Source organism: Penicillium taxi (assembly GCF_028828555.1).
Source record: "Penicillium taxi strain IBT 34144 chromosome Unknown utg000001l_segment0_segment0, whole genome shotgun sequence".
Classification (NCBI taxonomy): domain Eukaryota; kingdom Fungi; phylum Ascomycota; class Eurotiomycetes; order Eurotiales; family Aspergillaceae; genus Penicillium; species Penicillium taxi.
The window spans coordinates 2,058,276-2,075,443 of NW_026643203.1; the positions used below are offsets into that span (position 1 = coordinate 2,058,276).

Genomic DNA, 17,168 nt, shown 5'->3' on the forward strand with positions numbered 1-17,168 from the left:
AGGTTACATAACAGTTATCTCAACTTGATTACGGAGTATTAGTAAAACATTATCGAGTACATTTACCATGCTTGCTTTTTCTGCATCTTTCGACCTGTACTTATCATATACTGCTACGTTCTTGTCCAATTAAGTGCCACTTATAGCACACGTGCAAGAACTTGTCATGGTTAAAATAATATGGCATAAGCAAATAGCTCTTAATTATATTGATTGTTTCGGTAGTAAGCTAAAAAAAAATATCCCATGATCCAATCTCGTTCCCGCAAAGTTGAACGCGGAACTCGAAAACTCTAATGACACTAATCCAACTCATAAGTTCCATTTCGTATGTGAGATACATCGTTCGGCGCCTCATGAATGCGAGAAGAGGTATCTTTATCAGCCAATTCTTGTCTCTCAGTCAAAGGTGTTGAATAGCTGTGGAGCGTCATTTGTGAAACATGTGGCTGATTCTCAGCCGCTGCCTTACGCCTCCGACGGATAAAAAACCAAACCAGAGCACATATCACAATCGCTGATGCACACCCAATACCAACACCGATGCCGATTTTTGCTCCTTCTGAGAGGCCTGTAGAGCTTTGACTCAATTTGGAGTCAGAGGCTGTCGTATTCGCTAGTGCCAGCGGTGTCCAGTGTGCTTCCCAACTGACTTCCCACGAGTCATCTGTACCAGCGATTGTCCGATCGTCAACTTCGATGTTAACTTGAGTTGGGGTATCAATCACTCCAGGTCCAGGTGCCTGCGCCAAAAACCAAGCTCCATTCCCATCTCCGCTTGCATAGTTTTCACCAATAAAGGCCGCTTGAAGGAATGCGCGACCGAGAGTATAAGATTCATTTGTAGGAAAGCAGGGAAAGTAAGAAGTATCCGAATCAACTAGGGGTGCTTCCAGAGTGAGGTTCAGGAGTGAGAAAGGGACTTTGATGGTGATATTTTGGTTGTTTGTTGAATCTTTTTGAAACATAAATGAAAGGTAGGCGGGTGACGATACGATTGATCGGTAATGGCTGCTTGATTTATTCCAGAAATAGAGACCGAGCCCGTTATCGAATGTCACAGGAAGCTGTGAGGTGATGGCATCGCACGTACTTTGTGGTAAGTACAGGTAAGGCCGTAAAGGATCAAGTTCTACTGAAACAGGTGCGATCATGCTCGAATTCGATTCTGTCAGGAGATTTCCCTTCTTTGTATAGTTCCACGGGGAGCCTCCTGTCGCAACTCCAATCTCAATCCTTTGTAGTCCAATTACCAGGTTGCCACCAGCACGTTTTCCATATGGCGAAAAGGACTGCGATGAAACTGCCCCCATGATTCGATTCTGATCGTATCCGCCAAGTAGGAGAGAACCGGGGATTCCAAGCGCCACCGATCCAATATGCAGTCCATAAGAGTAGGATGGTATTCTTCTGCTAGCCGTCGTCCACATATAACTCGTGATAAAGGTCATGTAGACCTCCCAAACGTGATTCAATGCGGGTGCGCCCAGTGATAGCGTCCCTACTTCAATTGGATAGCTGCGTCCATTCGGGTATGTTTGATATGCATAGTGGATACCAACCATACTGACATTTGGGATTGTCGTAGCTCCTGCTAAAGTGACCTGGTCGTAAAACGTGTTTTTCCAGACCTCTCCATCAACTGAAGCGGAAGAGTAGCTTGCCCAGGAAGTTGGCTGCGTGACATTACCTCCTGTGGAAGATTCAGTTTGATCAAATAGTCCGGCCTTTTTGGCATAACAGGTTGAAGATGTCGTTTGGTTATCACAGATTGTCGTCAAAAGGATACCACTTGACCACCGTCCACCGGGATAGAGGGCAATTGTCTGTGCAGGTGTACCTACGCCTACAGAAACAGCTTGCCAAGGACCATCAGGGCCAAATTTATCGTCAGACCATGCCATAATCCATGGTGATACCGCGTGAACAGTGCAATCAGTGAAAATTAACCACCACGCTAAGATGGTAGAGAGGCGGTCCCACAAAGCTGGCCTCGAAGGCCTATACATAGTCCACTAAATGTAAGCCACAGCTAGGTTTGCGTGCTCAGGATGCAAAACAAAAAGCGCCGAAAGAAAAAATGGGACAAATTGCGGGCCAGCTTTGATCGAATGCGTGAAAGAAGAGAGGGAACCGAACGAAGCCAAAAGTCCCTAGCATTTATACTCATTCAACTCGAGATTCTAAGAGCAGAAAATAAAATACTACAGAAAAAGACGCTAAACTCATTAGGTAAGTCGCTTCCAAGGTCAAAATCACCTAAGAAGAACCCCTGGAAGACGGAATCTACTCTTGTTGAAAGGTGTAAACCGCACCTACCTAAGTAATAGCCAAACCTAGGTAGATAGTTATTTCCAAGGTTAGGTACTATATCATGATACTCCACTATATCAACATTGGATCTGTTTGGCTCTCACAGTATATTCCTAAAAAATTTCAAAGTTGTGATGTGAATTCCCGTGCAAATTTTTATCAGACCCCACTGTACTTTGTATGTGATGTATGAGATGAAACGACCGCCTTCTATTTGAAATTAAAAGTGGAGCAAAGCGAGTTCAGCCCTGCAAATATACATAGTAGTTCTCCGGGGTGAGAATAATAATTTTCACTGCCTCATACATTCTCTTCGTAATTACGCAGATGGTGTCTTGATTCTAGTGCTACTAATCAAGGTCACTACTTGCCGCCGACGCTAATGTCATACTCGGGCATGTTCCGTACTTTTTGTTTCGAGCCAATGCAATATGGAAGCACGCTAATGTCTGGCACGAGTCAAGATACATATATATAAGATGATTCTGCGTGCCCAACCGAGAGCCCACTTTTAGGGGCCGGCTAAAAAGTAAGCCCACTAGTCCTAGTTAAGCGTTTTTTTCCTAGCTTATACGAGGCGGCAATTCCTGTATTAACACTGATATTCCAGAGTTGCCTCTCGCTTTCCCGTCAATCCAGAAAAAAAAATTGAGAATGAGGGGATTGAAGCTTCAGTATAACCTCACCCTACGACGATGGACAATATTAATATCGGCTTTCCTTTTGTCCTGCACACTTTTCTTCATTAGCTTCAATTTCCATCAAAAAAACAAATATCTACCGGCACCCGTCCTCGGTGTGATTAAATCCGAGAATCCCTCTAAAGAACTGAGGATTCCCGCCGAGTATACAACCGCTTCAGATGAATCTCCTTTCTGTGCGGACCGATATGGAATCGCCTACCTTGAAAATCTTCGTGACTCTGCAACTCAATATTGCAACGAGTCCCTCTCTTTGACTTGTTTCCATAGCAAGACGGCTATGAAGGAGGGTCGATGGGACACTTTCTGCTTTGGAAAGGATGCCAAGTTTGATCCTGGTCAACGGAAATTCAGCCTAAAATGTGAACTGGGGGAAAGAAAGGGGCCGAAAGATGCCTTATCGCTACCTAAGTATGGTAGTTTCCATAACTACTGGTTTCAGACAGGTCCGGGAACTGTACTTGACGGCTGGGTTGAACTTCAAAGTGGGAACGACATACCACCAGAGGGTACAAGGAATTATACCATCTTTGTCAAGCGAGAAGGCGCTTTAAACCACTGGCACTCGCTGATGGAGATTTATTCCATGACACTGACATTGGATACTCTTCAAATAACAAATCGGCCAGATGGGACAGGGCCGTATATTACTGCTGAAGATGCTGCAAATACACAGGTAGTTCTAATCGATGATAAAGAAGATGGGCCTTTTTTTGAGATGTGGTCGCTTTTTGCAAAGAAGCCGATTTTGCGCCTGAAGGATGTGCCCGAAAGTACAACCTTCCAGAATATTATCGTTCCGCTAGCCGGTGGAAGCAACACGCTATGGCAGGGCGACTGGATAGTCAACTCATGTGAAGAGTCAGCGTTGCTCCAAACATTCTCCAACCGTGTACTTTCTCTATATGGACTAGAGCATCTCAAGCCACGACAAGGTGAGCAGATTGTGCTGACATTTATCAACCGGATGAGCGGCCGAAGACTTGTGGACAACGAGCTGTATTTAGAACAGCTCAAGTCCAATTTCCCTCCATTGAAGATTCAGTCAATAGACTTTGCGACCATTTCTTATAAAGAGCAATTGAAGACCATCCAAGGAACAGACGTTCTTGTTGGCGTCCACGGTGCGGGTTTGACCCATGGAATTTTCTTACCATCCGGTTCGTCGATGGTAGAAATTCTACCACCTGGTCTAAACCATAAAGGTTTCCGGAACGTGGCCGCTCTCCGAGGACATTCATATTTTAGCGCTCACGCATCAGAATCTCCTTCCACGAGAAGAAGAGACTGGCACTCTGATGATGTTTATATTGAGAAGGAAAGATTCATGGAACTCATGGATGTCGCTATTAAAGCCTTGTATAATAAAGGAGAACGAAACTATGATGTGAATTGAGGAATAATCGATGGATTCAAGAGAAGGTCACGGTCGCCATGACACGGTTTCACAGCCAAGTCTCTCAGACCATTCAATGATATACGTCGAGAGTCTCCTCTCTGCACCGTTGGAACTCAAGTCTCAACCCTCCTGTTGCGTCCCTACTAGACGACAAACTTGGAACTGTAGACGGTGAATTAGCTAAAAGGCCGATTCAATCCTATTTATACGCACTTTAGAAACTGAATTTTTAACCAGGTTAGCCTTGGCCTCGACGAGTAGTACAAGGTAATTGTCGATCAACTACGTTGAAAGGACAGGGTTCACACGTTGCACTATATACACTGGAAAAGGGTATGGTTCGTCCTAGATTCTTAGTATATACGTTGTGCGAGGTGGTGTGAAATATGTTCGATTCATGTAGCTACTTGAGTTCCTAATATAGTCGTTTCCCCGTGACTCGGGGTCTGTTTGTTCCGTTCCGGGTTTATCGTATTGCACGATTGCAATATCCATGTTCCGACACTGGAGCAACTTTAAAATCTCGAGTCGCTATATACATGGATTTATAAAAATAAATGAATGTGGATAGGTGCACGATATGCCCTGAGTGCCCTGCATATTGCATCTGTTGGGTGGCCGATTTTTGTTGAAGAATCTAGACATGTGCATGGGTTGGGTATGGGTATGAATTTTGACCCATACCCAACCCATGCACATGTCTAATATCCCCACTATTATGTAATTTACTAAATTACGTGGTTGAAAAGGCGACTGAGGTAAATATGGCTGACCTAGGACTTTGAGTAAATTCCATGCGTGTCTTTTGTAAACTCTCTCCAAAGAATACTTATATTCAGGCCTCAGTATTAGCATTTCGCCGAAGCTTGCTCTAATGTGATGCCGTGTTGTTCGCTATAGCTGACTCATACACATGACCGTCCTTCTCAAAAGCATTGTGAGTATAAAGTTTATTCACTCTTATTTTTTAAGCCAACCAGTAAGTTTAGCTATAGCCCGCCCTGCCCTCTTAGCATTGCGACGTGGGGCCTTTTGACTGTCTGGCAAATCTCCCTGGTACAAATTCTCTGCGTCTTTCGGCTTCCCTTTCTCTCTGTAGAGATTCTCAAGGTTTTGCACAGTATCGAGAGTGGATGTATGATCTGGACCTAGGGCTTTCTCGTAGCCTGCTATTGCTCGCTGGTACATCTCCTCTGCCTCCTTGAGCTTGCCCTGATCAGAGTAGAGAAGACCAAGGTTGTTCACAGTATCAAGTGTGGATGTATGATCTGGACCTAGGGCTTTCTCAGTGCCTGCCAGTGCTCGCTGGTACATCTCCTCTGCCTCCTCCCATCGGCCCTGGTTTCTATACGTCGACGCCAGGTTAGCCATGCTCGTTAGCGTGTCGAGAAAATCCTCGCCGAGCGTCGTCTTGCGAGTCTCCATCACCTGCATAAAGAGCCGTTCGGCCTCCTCCCATCGGCCCTGGCTATAAAGCGTCGACGCCAGGTTGGTCATGCTGTTTAGCGTGCTGGGATGGTCCTCGCCGAGCGTCGTCTTGCGAGTCTCCATCACCTGCACCTCGAGCCGCTCGGCCTCCTCCAATCGGCCCTGGTCTCTATACGTCGACGCCAGGTTGGCCATGCTCGTCAGCGTGTCGGGATGGTCCTCGATGAGCTTCGTCTTGCTCATCTCTATCACCTGCACCTCGAGCTGCTCCGCCTCTTCCCACCGGTCCTCAAGTCGCTCTGGGAACGCCTTGTCCCTCTTCTCCACGCCTTTTTTCTCGGCATCATAGTTGACGGGAGCATTCAGAGTCTTGGCGGCGCCCTGTTGGTGTAATATTTGCGAATTTCCAGCTTTTGCCGCTTCACACTCCGCTTTGTGTTCCTGGGTCAATTTCAATCCAAGTATGGCATCATCTCTCGCATTGTGATCTATGTCGGCCTCTGTGTCTTTCATACCATCAAAGAGCAAACTCGATAGATCAATGTAATGCGATTCAGTCTCTAGCTTGTCCAAAAACCAGTTCACTTTGAGTTTTTCTTCAATTCGATCTGGTTGCTGTGCACGGAGGGATTCCGAAGTGAGCAGAGAACTCTTTCTAAAAATAGCCTTCTTGTCGACTTCAGACTCGGGCCCATCTCCACTGATTGAGATTTCACCTGTTGTCTCAGAAGACCCAGTATTGTTTGATCTTCTGTCTGCTCCGCTGGATATCTGGTTTCCTTGCAGTGAGCCATCATCATTTTCAATAAATCTTGGAAGAGAGAAGCAAGCCACCCTGCGAAGATGCGTCGTAATATGGTGGGGCCCTGCGTCTTCGAGGCAAAATGGACATTTCCGAGACTCCAAAATAGGCATATTTACGTTCGCACTATTAGCCAAATCGGATTTGTTTTGATGCATAAATGTTTCATGCTTGATCCAGTCGCTGAAGCTATCGTACTGCTGATTTGCATCTCTGCACTCCTCATAGGTGCAAATGTATGGCCGTAAATCGCGCAGAATATGGGTTCTTCATACCATCAGTTATCAGTCTTCCGCAAGCTCAAAGAATTATTATACCTACTGCCAATTGGTTTGATGAAGCATTTTGCGTGGACACAGAGTGAAGCAATACGGGCATTCAAACTCTTCTCTATCCCACAAATGCTTCGGCGGTGGAGGAATGTAAAAGTAATCACCATTTCCCTCAACATCCATATTTACCACAGTTGAGCTTGATATTATTGATGTATTATCCTCCAGCTTGACTTTAGACACATCGAGATGGGTTGCTGTTGACGGCCGTGAAGACGCTATCAGGACTTTAAGCATATTAGGATTTGCAATGTTCTCGGACTTCCGTGGAACGAGGCAGGGCTCCAATTCTGTTTTTGACTCAGTCTCAAACTGGCCTCTTCTTCTCTTCCAATATCCAAACTGTTGTCGCCGTCGAGTGTTGCCTTTAGCTAAACGCTGAACCAGGAAATGGGTTTCAAACTCGTCTGCGGAGGTTGAACGATAACAGGCAAAAAGTTGCTCAAGATGACGTTGATCATTTTCTCGGAACTGGTCTATAAGATTCACTCCAGTCTCTGGGTCGACTTTCTGATACTTCAGCGATCTGGAAAATCCCAGCCTCATCGCGGGGTTACGGATTTTGAATGAGAGGCGATAAAGCTTGTCAATGGTGGCATTGACACTGTTCAGTAACAAATCGGTAACAGACTCGTCATCGGAAGATTCAAAGTCATCATCTTCTGAATCATCACTCAGTCGCTCATGGGACGTAATAGGAAGGTCTGTCGTGTTCTTTACATCCACAGTCGATACATGTTCAGGATTTCGTATGTGAATGACTGAGGTAACTTTAGCATTCTGGATCAAGTAATACAGACAGAAATTAAACTACTCACACTGTGCAAGAAGCCCCTCCAGATTACGCAACAGACCCATGGTATATTCGAGTAGAGAGGGTGCATCTCGGAATCGGTAGTCGAGTGAGCTATGGCCTAGATGATAAAGCCCCAAATTCTTTGCCCATAGTTCAAAGCGTTGTGTTTGGTTGAAAAGATTGTAATTGTTTGAAAGATAATGCTCCGCCAGTGCAAAGTTATTACTGGTCTTTCGGGCCATGAAGGTGAGACTCTTTGGCTTTGAGTTTCCAATCATTGTTCCAACTGTGGGATGAAAATACTAGCAACGTGTATTCTTTCGGTAGGCACTGGGCAGTATGGTATTAGAAAGGTCGAAGAGGAAATGCGAACTTGCAACATGGAAAAAAGCAAACATGATTTGACGAGCATCGTCTAATGACCATGTGTGTTCGCTGACTACCCCGCTTCTCCTAACCACAGAATCCCGCTATCAAACATCGAGAACTTTTCCATAAATATCTCTTTTTATGCTTCTCAGTAGAATGGGCCAATATGTCAGGATTTGAGGTTATTGGTGTCGTGCTGGGTGTTATCCCGCTAATCATCTCTGCCCTCGACAGCTACAAAGTCACGCGCCAGAAGATCAAGTTCATCGTCAAGAAAGAGCTTCTCCTGAATCAATTAATTCAGTCTCTAGAAGAGCAAAGATTTTTTTTTATGACCGATATTTGCTTAGCGCTCGGGGGGATCGATCTCGAGGAGAAACAGATCATCGCCTTAATAGATGAACAGGGCTCAAATCTTTTTCAGAATCCGGAAGTCGCGGACGCCCTCAAAGAATATCTGGGAGAAGGCTTTATGCTGTACACCAATGCTGTCGCTCGATGTCAATGTATCCTCAGCGATATCGTTGCAAATATCAGTGGTCTCGTATCAACAAATCAGGTAACGTGTCCGCTCTCGTGGATAACCGATACAAGAACTAACATACTCATCGTAGTGGAACAGAAATGACCTCTCAGCGATTCTCCAGGCTCAGCCGAGAAAGAATGGTCAATTTGAATTTACCAAGCGAATCAAGTTCAGCGTCCGAAAAGAAGATTTACAGCGGCAAATATACGAACTCGACGAATCCACAAAAACATTAAGCCGACTGAGGGATCATAGCATAGCAAGGCAGAATGTCACAACACAACCAAGGTCCAGAGCCATTACAAGATTCACTGCAGCCTTGAATATTGTTCAGAATTACGCCCAATGTCTGTATTCTGCCGTTTCTTATGGTTGCATAGCTGGGTGCCATCCAGAGCATGAGGCGAGGTTATTTCTGCAGACAAGATGGCCAGAAATGGATCAGAAATACCCCAAGTCCCTCAAAATGACAGCTGTCAGTTTCACATTGACATTCTCTCCACGTCCTATTCCCTTGGATCCTTCATTTGCACGCAAGAAATATGAAGTCAAAGTGTTGGAAGAAGATCTGGACAATTTTGGCGACGGGTGAGACCTAAATATTTCTATTATTGGATATAGGCTGACAAGAACTAGCCTTAAACCCAACGACGCCAGTCCACCAGTGGTAAAACTAAACCCTCCCAGCTCCACAGGGCATCCAAATCTTTCACCACAACAAATTGAGGACCTTTGTCAATCCCTATACCGAGCATATGAGAGCAGACAAGGACTTCATCTCTACTTATCACGATGTGCCAAACTTTGCTATTACAGCGATTCAACCAATCCAGGCATAGAAATGAGCATCAACAATGAGCTGACTTGCGATACCCTGAGTCTTGCAGATATCCTGTACATGATGCAGGATCCAAAACCCAGTACGCCGAAGTGGACCATAAACCAACAAATGGCCCTTGCCTTCAAAATTACATCTTCTATCATGCAACTCCACTCTACGCCATGGTTGAAAGCTCCCCTAACCAGTTCCTCTATACGCTTCATGTCTCATTCTCTCGGGTTTAGAAATACCCCTCAGCCGTTCATTGTCAGCATATTTCCTACCCAGACCCGAACCACATCGCCATGGACCGCAAAGACTTCCCTTCTAGAGCTAGGGATAATGCTTCTTGAAATCTGGCATATGGAATCCATCGATTATTACGCATCTAGGAGAAATCTCCAAATAAACGATAGCTATGGAACGCGCTATGAAATAGCCAAAAATTGGCTCAACTTCAGCGATGATAATATGCTTCCGTTCTACCTGGAATTGGTAACCAGATGTATCGAATGCACATTTGCCACGACAACAGCAACACCCGAATGGAGCGATTCTATACTCAGAAAGTCGGTTTGCGAGCATGTGGTGAAGCCACTATGGGAGAACTGTCCACAAAAGCTATGGTAGTCAGCTATTGTATTTTATTGGCTATCCTTGGATATATCCTAATATATAGGGCCAAGCGACTTGGAGTGTAAATCTTCGAGTATATATAAAGAGGAAAAGAACTGTGGATAGGGGCACACGGGAATTTAGGCTGATCTGACTCGCTTTTGATACGTGCTGACCTTGCTTGACGGCGATGTGAGTCAAAATTAGCATCACTTCTGCAACCCTTTCCTAAGACGAGCAAAGAGCTACAGATCCGTGAGGGCCATTCTCATTCGATCGAGTCTGTGGCCGGTCAAAAATTGTCTAAGCCTGATCCTCAAGTTCTATAGCAAATGAATGGGTTGCCTTTAGGAAGAAAAACCTCATATGGCTCCCTGTTGATTATCATGGTTTCTTTTGCTCAGCTATTCAGGGTAGCTCTCTTTACTCTTGGGTATTTTCATGTTCGTAACAGTGCTGTTTAAATCTTGTACAAGTCGAGCTTGTCGTCTACTGTAGTAAAAGCAAGAACTATCCAGTTTTACCTGATGAACGTCTTCAATTTTTCGGCTCTACAATCACCAGCTTGAAATGTGCCATTACCGGGTTGGGGTACATAACCATGGCCATTGCGAAAAGGTACTTATCCAGCATGCACTTTCGTAAAAGGGGTCAAGAAATTATGCAAGTTTGGAAATTTTGAAGATGCTCCAATCCTTTTATGAGCCTGCTAAAATGTTGATGTTGTTCCGATTCCAGCATAAGTCCGTAAAGTACGGAACGAATAATCACATTTCTACGTTTTAATTGATTACACAGTGATCATTTGAATCGGCTGGGCAGCTGGGCAAGTTCTTCGCGCACATAAGTTGAGTCTTCGAGTAGCTAACAAACTTTAGATGATTCGTTATTTTAGTAGTAATAGTATTTGAAGTTTGACTTGGTCAATTTAGGGCTATCGACTAGTAATATAGAGTGATACGTGATACGGGTATTCAAAGATTCTGCCAGGTGTAAAATACGTATTTTGTTTTCAGTTTTATGGGTTATTTCGCGGTGGCAGTTATTACCCTCCGTAGTAACCCCAGCTAGCAAACCCCACTGCTTCTCCACTTCCTTCATGCATGTCAGGTACTTTCTCCGTACCTGCAGCAGAGCGAAAAGCCCCTGTGAGGCTGGGTAAGGTGCAAAGCAGCGCAGGTATTCATTTCTACACATACGGCCGAGAGACACGTCAAATTGGACGTTAATATCGATCTCCTCAGCGGGAACAAAAGGATTCACTAACAGTGCGTGCGTTAAGGATCTGCTGGACTCTGTGATAGCTCACAGCATACATGCTTAAGCATACGCTATCTCCGATAGTGCAAGTCAACCAGGTATAATCTGGTCGTTCAATTGGAGGAGCGCCACGCCAGTAGGGATGTGAATGTCGTAGTTCAGGGGTAGTAGGGTCATTCGGGGTTTGGTAGAAGGGAAGATCGGCCTTGCAATCGATACCACAATGGCCTAGCCATATCATGTCCAAGTCGGGAGAGCTCGGCTTCTCGGTCGTGCCTTTGAAGGCCCTTACTGCGAGAGCAAAGGCTTGGAGCTGTATCTTGATATTGACATTCCAGTTGGTATTATTCTCCATTTTTATCGGGCTTCCTATTCTATCTTCAACAACACTATCATATTCTCAGTATCATCTAGGCTTAATGTGTTCAATGTGTCGTCTGTTATGTACCTATCAATCCCACACACATGTGCCCGACGCGTGACATATTCGGTGGGCTTGTGGCTTTAATTTTAATTCTAAGATTGGGTGACTATCAGTGAGGTTAAAGTTGAAACTGTGTATGATAGAGACCAAAATCTAAATAAGACTTGGAGCTGATTCCCTCCGGAAGCACACCATGAATCCAATTGACAAGGAAATCGCAAACTGATAAACCCAAGACAATATTAACGTTTTTATCCGTCTGACAAGGTAATACGGTTCTTGGCCGTCTAGGGGACAACCTGCATGGATCTTTTATTACAGTGGTACACGACAAGTCTAGGAATTGGGTTTGATGTCCGGTCAGAACCTTTAAACGAAAACGACATAATTCTAGACGCTGCAAAGGTCATAGTATATTCACCAAATGGAGAGCCACTGCAGTCTGATCCATGGCTTTGACATTTCCAACATTGATGTTCTTTAAATAAAAATGGATAAGATTAGACCGAAATAATACCGCCGAAGATGGGCTTTACTTTGACATGTGGTCACTCTTGGTAATTGACGATTCAGCGTCTCAAGTATTGATTTTTTAGTCAGAGATTAGAAGCTACACCAAATCCATGTCAGGGCGGCTTTCTATGTAACGAGAAGTCAATACGAGGACCTCGGTAGTGATTATCGCTCCACCTACCTTAGGTAGTTGCCTCTGTACTGTATCCTGCTTGGCTGTATGTCGGCGCTTATTTACTAGCATCAGTGGTCTCATATTGAATACTAGGTCCGTGATGTTGTTTGTTGATGATTGCTAATTGACCTTTTATTTTAATTTGTAGTTCTTGCTGTCTCCATGTCAAACCTCCAATTTAAATTTATCCACCACAAAATCGTCAAGAATTATCATCAACTTCAAGATTAAAGAGTCGAAGTAGGAAGTATACAGCGCATATTCAAAGCCTAAAGCCTTATTGGAGAGAATAATGAAGAGAGTGCTGCCGAAATGAAAAAAAAAAACTAAATATACTGCGGTAAAAGAGACAGCATCCATGGATTAAAGCACGTAGCTTCTGTAATCAAACCTTAAAAATAGAATTAATGCTCCAAGGTTAAAGAATTGAAGGTGACTGGGGACCATAAGGTTGTCATAAATATCTAATCCAAGGCTTCCAAGGTCAGTGAGGTGATACCCGTGAACTTAAGGTGAGTGAAATAGATCATTAGAACAATTTTGCAAGGAAACATTGAATGACATGCACTGGATCTGAAATAGCTCGTGTTCTCCCCCTAGGAACGTACTTCTGAGGGATCGAATGAAACAAGAAGTGGAGACTAGGGTCCAAAGGATCAGACTAGGGTCCAAAGGATCAGGCTGCGCCCAGGTGAGTTCCAGATAAAACGCAACATTTGCCAGACATGGGCTGGCTGTAGGGTTGTCTTAATACTACTTGGTACTGTAATTAGTCTTCATATTGACCCGGGGGTTATATCAACCTGAAAGCCCATCTGAGTTTTCATTTCAGAGTTATTTATTTATCTATCCAGCCATCTTTGTTATATCATTTCTTTCAGCCGAGCAGAGCTTTCGTGTCTATCTCCCATTTCTGAACCTCTCAGCTATCTGAAGCTATCTAAGCTACAATATGTGGCTCAAGAGCGTTGTTTTATCGACGGTCCTCGTTGCGGTGAAGGGTTCTACTGTGTTTGAGAACGGTCCAAGGATTGCCGGATACTTCAGTATGAAAGAACCAACTCTTTACTCCTATTTGCGCAAGGCTAACACTTCACCTCAAGATGGGGGCTCTTTGTCAACCTATTGTTCACGTAAGTAGATATCAGACACTAATTGTCCCCTTCAAATAACTAATTGTCCCGCTCAGAAAACACTACCGATGTATGAAACATTGCGTCTGCGAGATATCGATTTTCACCTGAGTAGCTAATAAGTCTAGATTATCCCGTTGGCATTCATCCAATCACTAAGCAGCGAACCCGTAGCTGCTTGGGGAGGAGACTTTACGGCGTAAGATTCCATCCATTCGCATCATCTATTTTGTGAAAATCTCTAATGCTTTTTGTCTAGGGAGGAGGTAAAGGGATGCCAGGATCAGGGTAAGACAATCATGGTCTCTCTCGGGGGATCGCTTTACATGGAGGGTGGTTGGTCAACTGTCGCAGAGGCACAGGCGAGTGCTCAAAAGCTCTACGCAGCATATGGACCAAGTGGAAAAACGCTAGCAACAAACGGGTTTGATTTCGACTTCGAGGTTCCTATGTCCAACCTAGTCGCATTCACTAAGGAGATCATTGACCTCCGGAAAAAAGATGGCAAGGATGGACAATTTTTCCTGACAGCAGCACCGGGCTGCTGGTACCCTGACCCAAACATGGGCTCCGTTTTGACTCCGCATCTTGACTGGTTCGATGCAATTTTCGTGCAATTCTATGGTGCTCCAGGTTGTGGGATTCCCGCTGGGTATCAAAAACGATCCACCAAGCTGAACAGTCGATCGAAAATCATGAAGCGTTCTTTCAATCTGGAAACCTGGCTTTTGTTGGCTTCCGAGTCGATTACTACCCAGCAGATTGATGACAGTAACCAGGTGACTCCAGCTGGATTGGCCTTGAGTGGCCAGGGAAACGGCACAACCAAGATTTTTGTTGGTGTTCCTGGTAGCCAGGCAGGAACAGTCTCACCTAACCAAGGCTATGTCGATGCACCAACTCTCCTTACTGCTCTTTCGCCTTACCTGAAGAATAAAAACTTTGGAGGTGTCTCCATCTGGACTATCCAGCTTGCCGTGGAGAACTCTGGGTTTTTGGGTCTGCTTAGAAAGGGTCTGGCTCGTTGATTGCTGTAAGCAACGCCATTTGTCATCAATCGTCAACCATCAATCGTTGCTTATAGTCTTGGAAACATGAGCCCGTTGTGCATAACATCATCTACCTCTTTCGGATTTTGCTTAAAACCTTGGAATTTTGAACAAATTATATCATCAAAATCTATGCTCAAACGTTGAATTTCTATGTACTACTACTGGTAGTCTTTTCAGAGATTCAAACCGGTACTATCGTAGCTGAGCCTTTCTTATGGTCTGTTTTTTTGACAGGATACAGGAGTATGGATGGAAACCAAGGGGCCCCATATAGATCCTCCTTATAAGTCACCAGATTCGAACAAGTTTCGACTTTGAGAAATCTGATGGTAACTACTGTCCGTGTATTGAAGGATATCCTCATCTGGGCTTTCACTCCATACAAGCCGAGGCGCTCAAGATTGGCCAAAATGCATTATACAAGCACAGCGGACTTCAAGGACATGCATTCGATTGTCTCCAACTTGAAGGTTTTAATGTACCCTATGACTGATGTTACTAATGTGTCGAGACCGGCGAAGTGTCAATATTCCAGCAATCTGATACACTTCCAACAAGTATAGGTGCAAGAAAATTCACGTGCCTTCAGGCCAGTCCCAGATACTCTTTTCTGTAGTTTTTAATCCGATACCAGCGAAGAGATCTATTAGTGTTCTTGGTAGACCACTTACGGGTTCAATTCTCTTCTTTAATGCCAGAACGTGGCAATATCGACGCGAAATGCCGATAGATGGAGTCTGGCAACCCACAGCAAATCAAAACAATTATATTGCATAATGTGAATCTTTATAAAAGACTGATCATGGGAGTGGATTCATGGCTGCAAAAAGGACAGAAGATGTTGGATTAGACGATAACTAGAGTAAAACACATAGTGAAATGGGGAACGCTCTAGGCAGCACGGTGGGAACGTGCAGGTCGATTCAGCTAGGAAAAACCAACCACAATCACAAGGGAAGGCTCAGTAAGCGTAGGGAGTCAAAAAGTGAAGAGGTGTGTAAAGGTGGACATTCTGTAAATATCACAACTTCTAGATGAATGGTATCAGATGGTTCTGCCGTCTCAGACCGCTTTTTCCTTCATACTGTTTAGGGCTCCCCACTACAATAGTTAAATACGACTCGTGATTACATACGACTCGTGAATTTCATTTTTTTCACGCGTCATTTACATGTCTTATCTTTTCAACCACCCATCATGCCACCCAAGAATGCTCAAATAGCCCAGAAACGGGTTGAACAGGAGGGTAGGGTCTTATTAGCTATTAAAGCTTTAAATAATGGCGAAATTACCAATACAACCCAAGCTGCATCTACCTTTAATGTACCCCGCTCAACCCTCCACGATCGCCTATCTGGTGTTGAATATCGCGTCGAGAAGCGCGCAAATGGTCATAAATTGACTGAATCTGAAGAGAAAACTCTTCTAAAATGGATTTTCTCTTTAGACGACCGTGGATCTGCCCCTAGACCTCATTATGTCGCTCAAATCGCCAACATTATACTCGCCGACCGTGGAATCGACCCACCTCTTACGATCGGACGAAATTGGGGTTCAAACTTCATTAAACGTACACCTGAAATCGAAACTCGCTATTCAAAACGTTACAATTTTGAGCGCGCAAAACAAGAAGACCCTCAGATTATTCGCGATTGGTTTATCTTAGTTGAGAAGACTATTCGCGAGAATGGGATTCATGAAGACGATATTTACAACTATGATGAGACTGGTTTCGCGATGGGACAAACCGCCACTGCCAAAATCGTTACTAGAGCTAGCTATTATGGCCGACGAGAGAAGGTACAACCTGGCAATCGCGAATGGGTTACAGCTATTGAATGTCTAAATTCAACTGGCTGGGCGCCTCCACCATGTATCATATTCAAGGGCAAAGACATGATGCAAAGCTGGTTTTACAATGTCGATTTACCACCTGATACACGCTTTGAAGTAAGCCCTAATGGCTGGACATCAGACCAAATAGGCCTTCGTTGGCTACAGAAGCTATTCATCCCCTCTACTATAACACGTACGAAGGGGCGATATAGGCTATTGATTCTAGATGGCCATGGTAGCCACCTTACGCCTGATTTCGACCAGATATGCCAACAGAACAACATTATACCAATATGTATGCCGCCGCATTCATCCCATCTTTTACAGCCTCTAGATGTAGGCTGTTTCGCCATTTTAAAGAGGTCATATGGCCAGCTAGTTAGCTCTAAAGTGGAGCTAGGATTCAACTCTATCGATAAGAGAGATTTCTTAGCTATGTACCCTATCGCGCGCGAAGAGGCTATTAGATCTGCATCTAGTGCGTTTGCTGCTACTGGAATTACACCATTTGATCCAGAAAGGGTGCTTTCAAAGCTTACTATCTCGCTTCGTACGCCAACACCACCACCACCAGCATCCCAGGGTAGCGACTCTAGCCAGAACTACACTCTAAAGACACCAATGACACAGAAGGATATACGTCGCCAACACAATGCTCTATTACGTACAGTGTC

The 17,168-nt window shown here is 44.4% G+C and overlaps 7 protein-coding genes across 7 annotated transcripts; 3 read left to right on the forward strand and 4 right to left on the reverse strand.

Moving 5' to 3' along the window:
* Positions 1 to 302: 302 nt before the first annotated feature.
* Positions 303 to 2,009, reverse strand: N7495_000742 (uncharacterized protein; the record flags this gene model as incomplete). The annotated part of the gene is made up of 1 exon (XM_057203412.1): positions 303 to 2,009. The coding sequence occupies one exon, from the start codon at positions 2,007 to 2,009 to the stop codon at positions 303 to 305; it is 1,707 nt and encodes a 568-aa protein (XP_057067485.1).
* A 1,285-nt stretch (positions 2,010 to 3,294) lies between these two features.
* Positions 3,295 to 4,410, forward strand: N7495_000743 (DUF563 domain protein; the record flags this gene model as incomplete). Its single annotated transcript, XM_057203413.1, has 1 exon — positions 3,295 to 4,410. One exon carries the CDS (start codon positions 3,295 to 3,297, stop codon positions 4,408 to 4,410), a length of 1,116 nt encoding a protein of 371 aa, XP_057067486.1.
* A 963-nt stretch (positions 4,411 to 5,373) lies between these two features.
* Positions 5,374 to 8,049, reverse strand: N7495_000744 (uncharacterized protein; the record flags this gene model as incomplete). Its single annotated transcript, XM_057203414.1, has 3 exons — positions 5,374 to 6,910; positions 6,965 to 7,736; positions 7,794 to 8,049. 3 exons carry the CDS (start codon positions 8,047 to 8,049, stop codon positions 5,374 to 5,376), a joined length of 2,565 nt encoding a protein of 854 aa, XP_057067487.1.
* A 257-nt stretch (positions 8,050 to 8,306) lies between these two features.
* N7495_000745 (uncharacterized protein) lies at positions 8,307 to 10,116 on the forward strand (the record flags this gene model as incomplete). Its single annotated transcript, XM_057203415.1, has 3 exons — positions 8,307 to 8,699; positions 8,755 to 9,254; positions 9,303 to 10,116. The coding sequence occupies 3 exons, from the start codon at positions 8,307 to 8,309 to the stop codon at positions 10,114 to 10,116; spliced, it is 1,707 nt and encodes a 568-aa protein (XP_057067488.1).
* Positions 10,117 to 11,341: 1,225 nt separating this feature from the next.
* N7495_000746 (uncharacterized protein) lies at positions 11,342 to 11,716 on the reverse strand (the record flags this gene model as incomplete). Its single annotated transcript, XM_057203416.1, has 1 exon — positions 11,342 to 11,716. One exon carries the CDS (start codon positions 11,714 to 11,716, stop codon positions 11,342 to 11,344), a length of 375 nt encoding a protein of 124 aa, XP_057067489.1.
* A 14-nt stretch (positions 11,717 to 11,730) lies between these two features.
* N7495_000747 (uncharacterized protein) lies at positions 11,731 to 12,236 on the reverse strand (the record flags this gene model as incomplete). The annotated part of the gene is made up of 3 exons (XM_057203417.1): positions 11,731 to 11,863; positions 11,950 to 12,044; positions 12,207 to 12,236. 3 exons carry the CDS (start codon positions 12,234 to 12,236, stop codon positions 11,731 to 11,733), a joined length of 258 nt encoding a protein of 85 aa, XP_057067490.1.
* A 1,189-nt stretch (positions 12,237 to 13,425) lies between these two features.
* Positions 13,426 to 14,634, forward strand: N7495_000748 (uncharacterized protein; the record flags this gene model as incomplete). The annotated part of the gene is made up of 4 exons (XM_057203418.1): positions 13,426 to 13,606; positions 13,663 to 13,676; positions 13,735 to 13,805; positions 13,866 to 14,634. 4 exons carry the CDS (start codon positions 13,426 to 13,428, stop codon positions 14,632 to 14,634), a joined length of 1,035 nt encoding a protein of 344 aa, XP_057067491.1.
* Between the last annotated feature and the right edge of the window lie 2,534 nt (positions 14,635 to 17,168).